General features: G+C 44.4%; 1 protein-coding gene across 5 annotated transcripts in view; it reads left to right on the top strand.

The window, feature by feature from the left end:
- The window catches only part of LOC149333670 (uncharacterized), a 101,266-nt gene extending 97,130 nt beyond the window's left edge, over positions 1–4,136 (top strand). For all 5 annotated transcript variants that reach the window (XM_089558742.1, XM_089558743.1, XM_089558745.1 and 2 more), the window contains 3 exons: positions 1,222–1,392; positions 2,148–2,261; positions 3,937–4,136. In XM_089558742.1, the coding sequence (XP_089414868.1) occupies positions 1,222–1,392; positions 2,148–2,261; positions 3,937–4,077 (426 nt within the window). In that variant the 3' untranslated portion in view covers positions 4,078–4,136. The remainder of the gene's footprint in view (positions 1–1,221; positions 1,393–2,147; positions 2,262–3,936) is intronic.
- The last annotated feature ends 8,601 nt before the right edge of the window (positions 4,137–12,737 follow it).

Below are 12,737 nucleotides of genomic sequence, written 5' to 3'. Positions count from 1 at the left end.
ATCGCTGTACCCTTGCGCGTGCCTACAGCTGTTCTTGTGTGTTTGTTTTCCTGTTCTGATCGCCAGGTGGTATAAAAACCCTGCTGGTCTCGAATAAATCTTAGTTGACAGTCAGCGCTGTTGTGTCCCCTTCTTGTTCTGTGCCGTCTTTGCGCTGTAATAATGAATGTATGTAACCAACTCGCCCAAAATGTTGTATTATGGTACTATTAGGCTGCACCTCTTTCATGACCACCAACAACCCTCCTAATTCCCAAGGAAAACTGTCAGCGGCGGAAGAAAATTTCGATTCTGATTTAAGTTAGCGCAATAATACATCCCCCTGAGGGCTAAGGATATTGTTAACAACTGCTGCATTTGTAAGAAGTATCTTACTGTTGCAGCCTATCAGCACAGATTAGATTTTCCTGACCCTGCGTTTGGTGCATGATAGCATTAGCTACTTTAAGCACAATATAACCTCCAACAGCAACCAACCTAATCTGTGGTGGCTATGTAAACAGTCAGTCCTCGCTCAGCTTTTGGTACTCATCGTACATGACTTGGTAGATAAGAGCTTTGAATCCTGATTTTCATGATGTCATACAAGCTAAAAGACGAGACGTAGTCTGCTAATCAGCCATGATATAAATTCTCCTGGGCAGCCCTCCAGTGCCGACTCCTTCAGTATACGGTCCTCTAGTAATTCCACCGCTTTTGATCTCGACCACAGGCGGTCGAAATTTGAGGAACCCTTCTCTGCGGCGTCTCTCATAGCCTCTCATGCGAAATATGGTTATTTCCATTGCAAACTAGGAAGTTATAACGGCGTCCCTCGTTGTCAAAATGTAGCCAGCGCCCATTCCGGCGCTCAGCCTTTGATCTCAGCGTCCTCTAAAGCGCTTTCTCTAAACGCTGGAGGACGTCCACAGGCAATGGAACAGAATTTTTTTCCTGCTATACGTCTTGAAAAGAAGCCTAAGCAATTTCCATCTCTCGCGCAAAGAAACTCAGCCTAGCATTCGGGTGCAAACTTGAATAATTTTGGGTTTCAACGAGTGATGCTACAGAAGGCATGCATGCCCTCATTTGCCCACTCGCCTCTCCCTTTATGTTTCCTCTATTTTCTTTGAAATATTTTCTCGGCTTTATAACAGATAGTGTGTGAATTCACCCACCTACTCTGTACACCTTTTTTTCTTGTCATGTGCTAATGCTACTCTTCCTCTCTTCTTTATTCAGGCCCTTGTCAAAGACCTCTTGAGGAACGAGCTCGAGGACATCGCTAGGCGTGGACGGTACGCTCTGCTTTCTTTCGCCTTGTACGCCAGGACGTACCACATGAAGACCACCTGGAACGAGGCCTCAAGGCGAGAGGTGTCCGAGAGCACCCTCAACATGGACTATGCGGCGGTGAGTGCGTGGATGAAGCATGCGTCGTGCGTACGCGCACTGTTTGTACCTGCATTAACGAATGGCACTGTCCTCCTGAGTAAGGCTATGCAAGATTCGTAGATGATCGAGGGCGTGTACAGACAATGCTGAATACTGGCTATAAAAATTATTATGAAGGACACCTTCAGCTGTCGTAGAAAGTATTTTGTCATGTACCCCGATAGCATGGTTGGCGGCTTACTAGAATTCATAAAAGTGAAGCATAAAGAAACTTTGTCTTGCCGTACTTATCGATGCTGCAAAATGTTGACGAGCTATGGAAAGGAAAATGGCAGATTTAAAATCACGAGACTGCAAGAAACCTAAATATAGACAGGGAGCAAGGGCAAGTAAACATTGTACTGGTCGAAGTAACGAAGAAATTTGAGGGATGAGCAGGGTATGTAATGTGAAGGGAAGAAAACTACAAGTGAAGATAACGGTGCGGCATGCTATCATTTCTTTTTATGTAGCTTGAAACACCGTCCTCTAAATTTTTACTTTTCGCAATGGTAGGCATAGCTTCCATGTAAGGTATCGGAAAGTACATGATATTGTGGGATTCGTCACAAGGAATGCTTCACTAGAACTTGCACGTTTAAGCATTATTTAATTCCGGTGGGGATTCAGCGTTGCTGCTTATCATGATGGCTGAAAAGTTGTGTGAGCAGGAGGCATGTGATGTTCCCTTAAGCGTCGATTAATTAAAAGCAACCGTTCTTTCCACTTTGCAGGTGTGCAGGATGAAGACTGAGAAAGATGTCACTGAAGAAGAGACGGTCTACGCAGCTGACGAGCATAAAAAATTCCTCGCGCTGTTCGACTCGGCAGTCACGTTTACAACTAAGGTAAATGACTTTACGCCATGCAGAGGGTTTGAAACTAACCCTATCTCTTGTGCTTGTGTAGCACAGGGCGAATTGCGGGGCGGGCAGTGTAGCACTGTGGTTATGCAAGGGAAGCAGTAGGTATTTTTCCCCACTTCAGAGTACATGGGGCAATGAAACATGGACAACAAGAAGCGTAAGCACTAGCACCTAGCAAACTGCGGCAAGATACACAACACAAAACGCCGCGATTCTTGGCACTAGCGCTCCGTATATGCGGAGCCAGTTCAAATAAGCTCCCATTTGTTTTATTACAGAAAATACCTTCTACTTCTCTCTCAGGCAGGTAGGACGGTGGCTGTCCTGTCCCAGGTTAGCTGCCAGGCTAATTTACCGGCTCGACATAAATTGAATGTAATTGATCGCCATATAACCCAAGTGAAATGATATAAGGAAGCAAGCGAGATGGGTAGACATCTGAATAATGTGCACTACCGCTTAAGTCTGTTGTCGACTAATGCTTTCTGCTCTTGAGGTTGCAATAGCATCAAAACATTTGCAGCCCCATTTCCGCTTTGTGAATTTGTTGAAAGCGGCAAGAGTTATCACCACATGTGAAACCACAGGCGAACCAGGAACCCTATCTCCCTCTTAGGCACCTGCTACGCGCTATTTTCTCTTGGCATCGCCTTATCATCAGATAGTAAATAAGATAAAGTAACAATGCTAGGCGTCAAGAACAATGAACACGATTTGAATTAACAAGCATAGGAGCCCGTACAGTAGCGATGTAAGCTCTAAGGCTGTACCGAATGGTAGCACCTCCAAGCAAGCATGAGTTGTCTGAGGACATTCGTTAACTTCAACAGCTTGCTGTTTGCGAGGATGTCTGTAAATGCAATGGTTGTCAAAAGAGCTACTACTGGGGCTAGTTGGAAATACATACTTGAAGGAATTGTTGAGCGCTAAAAAACCACGGAAAAAGGACGAACACACGGGACGAAGCGCTTTCTAACAACTTCCTTCATGTTCCTTTTGAGATTAAAACAGTTGTTAGAAAGCGCTTCGTCCCGTGTGTTCGTCCTTTTTACGTGGTTTTTTAGCGCTCAACAATTCCTTCAAGCAATGGTTGTGTATTCAAAAGCATGTTGGTACTTTCGTTAAACAGAGCCTAAACACTTTCTGACAGGATGATTGACCCAATTTGCTCGCCTTGCCCACTTGAGACGTTGAGGTAATCATTGCTTCTGGCCAAATGGCTTTCATGCGTATTATGCCATTTCCAAGATTCCACTGTATTCACAGCTTTAACTTTCAAGAGACGTGCTTTCCTAAGCAAAAGGGTTCTAAATACTATTTGCAGAGTTGCGAAAGTCAGTATTCCAGGTTGCCTAGTGAAAAAAACTATTCATGATTTAAGCATATAAAAATGTTCTTTGTTGCCGTGTTCATTGTTGCCATAATTCATCATATTCGCGATCAAGCAAATCTATTTATTCTATATATCTAGTCGAATGGCAACAAATCTTGAACTTACGAACGGGAGGAAAGGTTGCCATCAAGAGGGATGATCCTCAGGTATAGTGTAAATAGGGCCCCATAGGCTATGAGACATATAGTAATCAGCTAACAGAAGCCGGAAAACGATCATAACATGGCGGGCTTCAATTCCCTCTCCTCTCCTTATCTTCTACAGACGAAGTCCAGGCTGACAGTGATGCCGAATCACTACACCGGATTGGCGGTGTACAGTGTTGAGATGGACGATTACAAGGACAGCTGTGGCAAGGGAAAGTTCGCCCGCCTGAAAGCCATTAAGGAAGCGCTTGGGGCTTGAGCCGAGCTAAGTAGGTCTTGACTACAGAGCAGGCGCCCGAATAAAACTTTGCACAGGCAGTGGTGTGTTTGTGTTTATAATGTCACTGACCATGTAGTGCTAGTTTTTTTTTTTTTTTTTTGGGGGGGGGGAGGCGATTTTGTTTGTCTCCTGACAAATACTCTACTTTCCGCTAGACAGCGCAGCTGTCTTAAAACTGTGCCTTGAACTCTCGATGGAGTAGCTACTCCAGGAGCAGTGCAGGTGCTCTGTGGTATGGCAGATCGGTTCTGATGAGTTGCTTGTTAGCACGTGCCCAGTGACTCCTCCTGTTCGAAAGCTCTTCTGGAGGCAGGTCGGTGGTGGAAACTTAGCTGCTTGCTGACAATAACTAGGCTCCATTTCCCCTTAAAGCAAACCATTTCATGGCAAAACATTTTTTAGAGCAAAAATTTGGCCTCTGATGCTAATTGTTACTAAAGCACCTGGAGACTTTCAATCGCAGTTCAATTCTTCCTTTGCACGCAGGCCTACTTAAGGCAAACGGCAGATAATTCAGTCCCACTGCCAGCGAGCACAACCTATCATTTGACAACAGCACTGGTAGTAATCAGCCTGGGCAGTGTATACATCTGATTTCGCTAAAACCTCAGTTTTAGAAGCGAAGTGCACGAGACATATACAAGTATTTACATCTCTAAAACTGGTGACAATGCAGAAGCAGCCCTTCATTGTTGTTTTGAATGTTCAGTCTGGGTCTGGATTCTTCACGTCAGTGTACACATGGCGTTCCTCTTCCTTCCATTCTTCTGCTCGTCAGCTTTTTGATCGTTCATTTCCTTGTACACTCATAGAAAGTGTCTTCTAGCAATGCCACCAGTTGGAAGTATACAACTAGCCCACCAGAATGCGAGTCCTTCCAGTAAGTGGAGTCTTTTTCCTGAACATGTAGGAAGGTACAATGCCCCAATTCGGTCTTCGACGCATTTTTGAGGGGGCTTAGAACTCTATGCGCCTTGGCTGGAGCTTTTATTTTTCTAAAATCTTGGGGTTTTGTAGCGATAGCGTACGCCATCTTTAAATGGCTAGATATCCATGATGTCGATAGCGTCAACAATAAGTGGCTAGAGATGTGACGCCTACCCTAAGAATAGTCAGTTCGTAGACCTGCCTACGTGCCACTCAATCACTATGGAACCTCTCCTACCCCTCCCCCTCTTCCCATGCACCCGATTACTGTGAGATCTGGATCCCTAGCCCTGCTGCACTAGACGGACACCGCTGCCACTGCTTGGGGCCCATATGACCCACCTTCTGGGCAACAACTTGCGAGTTCCAGCCTCAACACATCGACTTGAGGCGGCGACCCTGACGTGGCTCGTCCATTAAGCATTTTACCATCCTACCTTGTTTTGTGAACGGCTACCTCGTGTGAGCCACTTTCCATTGCCAATCAGTATCATCATCAGCAACAGCCTGACTACGATCACTGCAGGTCAAAGGCCTCTCCCATGTGTCTCGAATTAACCCTGCCCTTTCCGTTTGCGGCCCCCCTACCACCGCTTGCCTTCTCTTGGGATCCACGCCCTTACCCTGAAGGACCAGCAGTTATCTCGTCTTTCATTCCACCCACTTCCGGGCTCTTAACGCTAGGCCTATCGCTGTGTTGTCCTTAAGCTGAACCCTTTTCCCTAGCCTCCACGCTTCTGCCCCATATGACGGTACTAGTAAAATAGAGGTGTTGTATACTTTTCTCCTGAAAACCACTCTGGGAATCTCGTTAGCTAAGAGTTTTCGATCTAGGGACTATTTTGTTTTAATGGCTGAGAAGCTTAGGCTTCATAATATGCCGAGTCACATACAAAGTAAGCATGCATAACGAACACTCCGCAATTTTGCCGGCATTCCATCAACCACTCACCTTTATTTACTTTGAGAAAGGAGCACGGGAATAAAAGCTCGGAGAGCTTGAAGAGGTCCCGAACCCTTACTAGTCAGCGAAGAGCAAGATGATGGGCAGTCGTACATCAAATTTAAAAATAGACAAGTATCAAAGAGTATGCAACAATACACACTGAACGTGGCAAACACAAAAACACCAACTGAAATGCCGGTGCAATTAACAGTACAAACAGAAGCTACCACGAACAAAATGGAATTCTTATTTTAATCCTGCAAAAAAAGTTGGCAAAAGCGTTTGACGATATCGTTTTGGTTACAGGTAGGATCCAGCTCCACTTGGTTTAGTAAATTTAGCAGTGAGGGCACCGTGTAAGACAAAGATTGTTCACCGGAGGATGTCCTAGGGGTGGGCGCGGACCACATTTCTTTGTATCTGGTTTGACGATCACTTGTGCTCAACTGTAGTCTTGCAAGACGAATTGCATAATTCATATGAAAGTTAACGACGGCTTTATAGCGTACAATCAACCAGTAATTGTATAAACAAAACACAGGAAGAATATGAAACGTTGAAAAAGAGGCTTCATGGAGAAAGTACAATGTGCATCAGCAATATAACGCATGGCTCTTTTCTGAAACAGTTGTAGCCTGCGCAAATTGGTCACAGCAGTTGTGCCCCACACCATCATGCAGTACTGCATGACCGATAGCACTAAAGCATTGTAAAGCATAAGTTTCACTTTAGCAGGGATAAAGCGCTGCACACGCGCAATAGCACCAATGGCAGTTGACAACTTGGAGGTGGTCGATGTGTTCATTCCAGGTAAAATGCTTTGAAAAATATACTCCAAGACTATTTACAGAGTCCACCATCTCTAGCTGTTAGGAGCCAAGAAAGAAATTCATCTGTTCTGTCAACACTTTACCTCTAGGCATATACAAAATTACATTTGATTAAGGGGATTTATTTTCAAACACTTCACGTCAGCCCAGACCTTTAAATCAGCCAGTGTCTTGTTAGACTTGCTTTCAATATCTTCGCACAAGCTGCCTGTAATAAGCACTGTCGTGTCATTGTGGAGTGTACAATATCATTTACATAGATTAAAAGTAAAAGCGGCCCTAAAATGTTTCTTTGCGGCACACCAACATTAACGGGTTTCATTGCGGAAGTGGCATCGTTGGCATCTACAAATTGCGTTCTGAAAGAAAGGTAAAATTTAAAAAGCGCATGGGCTTTTCTCCGCACATCGTAAGTTGCTAATTTGTTGAGAAGGATAGAATGATTAATCAATTCAAATGACTTAGATAAATCAATGTATATACCTAATACCACGTGCTTACGACTGAATGCATTTGTAATTGTTTTTGAGTGAGGAGGGCTGTTTCGATAGAGCGGTGATGTCTCAAACCATTTTGACAGTCATGAAGCCAGTTGTGGCGATTAAAAAAATGATAGGAATCTTTCGTGCATTGTTTTCTCAATACCTTTTGAAAATACTGGAATGAGTGAAATAGGCGGATAGTTAGTTACGTCAGTCTTATCACGGCATTTAGACAGCGACTACGCGGGCAATTTGCATTTTCTTGGGCAATATACCCATAGACAATATTATGTTATAAATATGGGTATGGACCGGGCTGATAATAATGAGCACATGTTTACAGGACGAATGTCGATACCATCGGCATCCAGTGACACTATTTTTTCTCGTACTAATGCAGGAAAAAACTTCAAGCTATCTAGTTAGAGCAAGCAAAAGCGATGTTCCATTCCTTTTAACTGCTAGAAACATCAAACAGTTGTTCAGGCTGAGGTCGTCGCACTGCTAGGGTTGTGCGGTGAAAATTAACACTTGTTGAATAGCTTTTCCGGAAAGTTGCTGTTCATTGTAATATAAAACGTCTGGAATAGCTGAACTGGAGGTGGGATGCAATAACGTATTCAATTTGCGCCAAATTACATCACTTCGATGATTGCCAGGGATACTAAATATACCTAAAAAATCAGAATCGTTTGCTGCTCTAAGCTTATTTCATAGGCTGTTACTAAATTTTTTAAAGTCCATAAGCAGCGTTGCATCTCGACTTTTCACAAATCGTGCATACAAGGCGTGCTTATGTTTAATCATGTCAAGAAGCTCGGCAGTTAGCCAAGGTTTCCGCGCTTTAGATGCGCTTGCAAGTTTCTTCAGTGGGAAGTGTGTATTATATAAAGTATTGAAAATATATATAAAATATGAATAGGCAGAGTCACTATCTTGTGCGCCGTAAACGCTTTCCCAAGTTTGCTGGGCTTTTGCACAGCGAAAAGCCTGAAGATTTGGTGAAGTGATAGACTTAACATAAACCGGTTTCTTCGTTTTCCGAGTTGCACGAGAGTTTTACTCACTAGCAAGATGATACCCAGATGGTCACTAATGTCAGTGTGCACAGCGTCAGCCTCCAAAGAATCGATACTAACCCCAGTAGCAAAAACAGGGCTCTGAATTGCCGGCCCTCGTGGGCCCGGCACGGGCAGCCCATGTGGGCCCGATGTGGGATATGTGAGGGATTTGCAAATCGGCATCGCTCGGGACCCACAGGGGCAGCCCAGTGGTCTTGCTACATAGGACCAGCAGGGGACCCCTATGGTCTGCATGCACAAAAACAATACATGGGGCTTTCCTCGGTCCTTTGTGGGACCCATAGGGGCAGTAATGGGCTTCTCAGAGGGGACCTGCACGGGGGCTTAGGCGGCAGTGCAGCGGGGACCCACGTAGGCTAGCCCATGTCAGGCCGACGTGGACTAGCCCAAGCCCGGCCCGCCAGGGTTAGGCCACGCCAGGCCCACATGAGCTACCCATGCTAGGCCCACAGGCAAACACACATAGACCAAGAAAGAGACAGGACACACACCAGCGCTGAATTCAGCACAGAATTCAGCTGTGTTTGTGCTGCTGAACCACTATTATGAATCTACACTAATTACCCCAATCTGCACTTCTGCCACAGGTAAAACAGTCCACTTTCGCATCTCAGCTGGTTTTCCTTCGGACGATCGCTCCCCCGCCCAATTTCTTTTCCCGGTTGGAGACACCCCGGTGCGCGCTATATTTTGCCCATCATACCAGAAACACGAACTCTGATGCATTCCTGGACAGGTCTATTGGACAGTCGCTGGTATTAAGCGACAGTGTAAGGAGCTCGTTCAGGTGAAATCGCGGCGCCACCCATCGTCAGTCGGAAAAAATCCCACAATTCCTGTTAATAGAAAAAGAAAATGGCGGGCGTTTGGGTTCGAACCCAGCCCCACTGCGCCAGGTGGGCACGTAACGCGTATACCACGAAGGTTTTTTTTTTTGTTCTTTATTCCCCATAGGCCACGAAGGGTTGTTGTTCAAGGCGTGTTTGAGGGTCCGATGTATGGCTTAGTAACCTGTGTTTTGGGATTTGTTCTGGTCTTACAGTAATGAGAAAATCCACTGAAATAGCGCTACTTAAACAAAAAGAATTATTTTTAAATAACGTAGAACACAAACTACTGACCCTAGGTGTATTCGTAGACTATTCAAAAGCCTTCGATACGAGGCAGCACTTAACTCTGATACAGAAACTCTCTATATATGGCGTTCGTGGCGTGCCGCTTAATCTATTCTCCAGCTACTTGAGTGACCGCACACAATCGGTTCACTTGGGTAACTATCGCTCGCAATTTAAATCGGTTAGTCATGGCGTCCCTTAGGGAAGCATATTGGGACCCCTGCTGCTCAATATCTACATAAATGACTTGGTACAAATAGACAATGAAGTCGATTACATTATTTTCGCCGATGACACTTGCATATTCATTTCAGGAACGAATGCAAAATATTTAACACGTAGAGGAAACGATGTACTGGCGAAACTGCATGTATAGTCCAGAATAAATGCGTTGCTCATCAACTCAGAAAAAATCTAAAGCCGTCATATTCAGAGCTAAAAATGTGTATCTTGCGACTGACCTCCCCTTGACACTTGGTAATAACACAATAGCAATAATGTGTGCTGTAAAAACACTAGGCGTTTATTTTAACGAATTTATGCTGTGGAACAATCACGTGGACCTGATAACTACTAAGCTAGCTCGTGTTGTAGGAGTATTAAAAAAGTTTCAGCGCACATTACCAAATAAAACAAAGATCGCAATATATCATGCTTTATTCGAGTCTCATTTTAACTACTGTAATTTGGTGTGGGGAACCACAACGTCTACGTGAAAAAATAAACTTCTGAAACTACAGAAGGCTGCGATGAGAGCCATAGCGAATGTATCTTTTATGTCACACATTAGTTCCCATTTCTCGACATACCACATCATGAAAATCGAAAAAAATATATGAATTTCGCATTCTTAGGTCCTATAAAGTTCAGGTTAAACAAAACAAGGTGTTGCTTAGAGACATCGCTAAATTACATGAAAATCCCTGTAATTACACAACACATGTCGAGAACACTTTCATGTTCCACATCCGCCCTCAAACTATGGCTTTGAAACACTTTACTATGCTTTGCCATACACATTAAATAAATTTAAAATTACAGAAGAAAATATTACCAGCTTTTTCTTTTAAAAGTGTAAAAGAACTTTTTTCTAATGCATTGGTGTATTGATTGCACGAGTATCATTATAAAGTGAACATATCATAATGTCTTGTATTGTTGTATTTGCACAATTTTTGTTCTACTGTACTGCTTCTGGCTGATTTTTGTTATCTGTTATTTTTTAGTGTAATCTGTGTTTTCTTTCCTGCACTGCCGAGTACAGAAGGGTAATAGGAGCTTTGTCAAGCTGCTCTTGAGCGGTTTTTACTCCCATACAATTCAAACACGTATGTAAACATTCTTGTTTGAAATAAACTCATACTCATAGTCATACTAAGAAATATTAATATGCTAATTACGCGTCAGAAATTGAACGGAATGAAAAGGGGTGCAATGGTGATTCATTATTGTGAAACAAACGGTTTGTAGGTGTAGAAGTGGTTTAGTATGCTGTGCTCTGTAGGCTAGATAGGGATTGATGATAGGTAATCGATAATGGGGATTGTAATTGAGATCGTTATCTGTAATGTGATTGTCGATTGGTGGTCGCAACGAAATAAGAAAAGAAAAAAAGAGGAAAAGGAGCTACCGAGTATCTCACGCAGCAGAAGGTGTACGTCACATTACTTAAAAAGAGGTAATGCGCACAAAAAAACACAGGACGAAAGAGAAGGCATGGACGAGCCAGGGGTCTCATGACGCCTTGCCGTGAGCATTGGCACCTCACCCCATTCGTATTTGAATCAGTAATGTTTTGCAAATCTGTGTCGTAACATTGTTGGTATGTAAACAGGTTGCTCGGACGATTCCAATGCTTGCGTGGTCATCGTCCTTTATTTACGGCACATTCCGCAGCATCGATGCGATGCGTGATGTTTTTTCAAGGCCTAGAGCCGCTCCTTCTCAGGACGCTTATCGCTGATTGCTCTCGCACGTATACACCATATGCATCTGTAAAGAAAAAATACAAACCATAAAACTAATTTTAGTGATGTTACCATGAACGACAAGATATTTAGGTATGTAACTGAAAGAAAATTTTACGGTATTTAGTGCCTCTACGCTGTGCAATCTACATTTTTCTAGTTAAAAGACACTGAATAGCTAGAACGTTTCTGTTGACGCCGAGCATATAACATAACAGAGTGATTTGAAATACGTACTTAGGTCCTAGCAGCACGACGTTTCCGTCATAAAATCCGCCTTCAACGCCGTGGCCTCCACCGCTAAAATGTCAGTAAATGTTACTGCTCGCCACTCCCGTCTTTCGGAGCGAGGTCATTCGATCATCACTGAGACAAGGACGATAGGGTTCCACTATACATGCACTGGACATACGCATCGAAGCCGACGTCATCTTCGATCGTGGATTGATCAAGGCAATACGAGGAAAAGCGCCAAAAACTGTATAACAAAAATTCAACGAGGATGTGTGAATGCCAGCATGTTTTCGCAGCTCCCTTCATCGCCTCACACTCAACTCAACCGCAGGAGGGAAGAAAAAGTTTGTTCCAAAGCAACGCAGGAAAGGCCGAGGAGCACTTCTGCATGACGTCAACGCGCAGTGATCGGGCACAGTGAACAAGTAGAATCGGAGCCTCCTCTCCACTTCATGCAAGCGCCGCTAGGAATGTGTTAGAGAGGGCGGCTCAAAATGTTCGGTAGTTGGTTGTAGAGTGAGCGCTTCTGTGCCATTTCGGGGAAGGGGGCTGGGAGGGACAAGCCAGACGCAGAGGTGCCCTCGGGGAAGGAAGAAAAGCCGGCAGAAAAATTGGCTGAGGCTTAGCTTGGTTAAGTCCGGTAATTGCGAAAGCAATTTCCCCTGGCTGCGCCTAGGTTGGGTGATAGTGTGTCTTGGTGGTGCTCTTGGCAAGGGTTATGCTATCAAAGTTAGTTAATAACGCTAACGCTTCGTCTTTAGGAGTCGAACGCGGCAGCGTGTTGTAGCGCTGCCAGGCACTCCACGGAACGCCACCACCCGTTCGGCGCGATGCCTTGCCCTTTGAACGCAACGCTTTTTGAGGAAAGGAAATTACGCAGTAATTCTCAGTGATCTCGGTGGACACCCGAACCGCACTGTACAGGAAGGGAGGAACGCCACCACCCGTTCGGCGCGATGCCTTGCCCTTTGAACGCAACGCTTTTTGAGGAAAGGAAATTACGCAGTAATTCTCAGTGATCTCGGTGGACACCCGAACCGCACTGTACAGGAAGGG

The sequence above is a fragment of the Amblyomma mixtum genome, chromosome 8, assembly GCF_055824585.1.
Source record: "Amblyomma mixtum isolate Tamu chromosome 8, ASM5582458v1, whole genome shotgun sequence".
In the NCBI taxonomy this organism is placed as follows: Eukaryota; Metazoa; Arthropoda; class Arachnida; order Ixodida; family Ixodidae; genus Amblyomma; species Amblyomma mixtum.
This window is presented reverse-complemented; position numbering and strand designations above follow the sequence as displayed.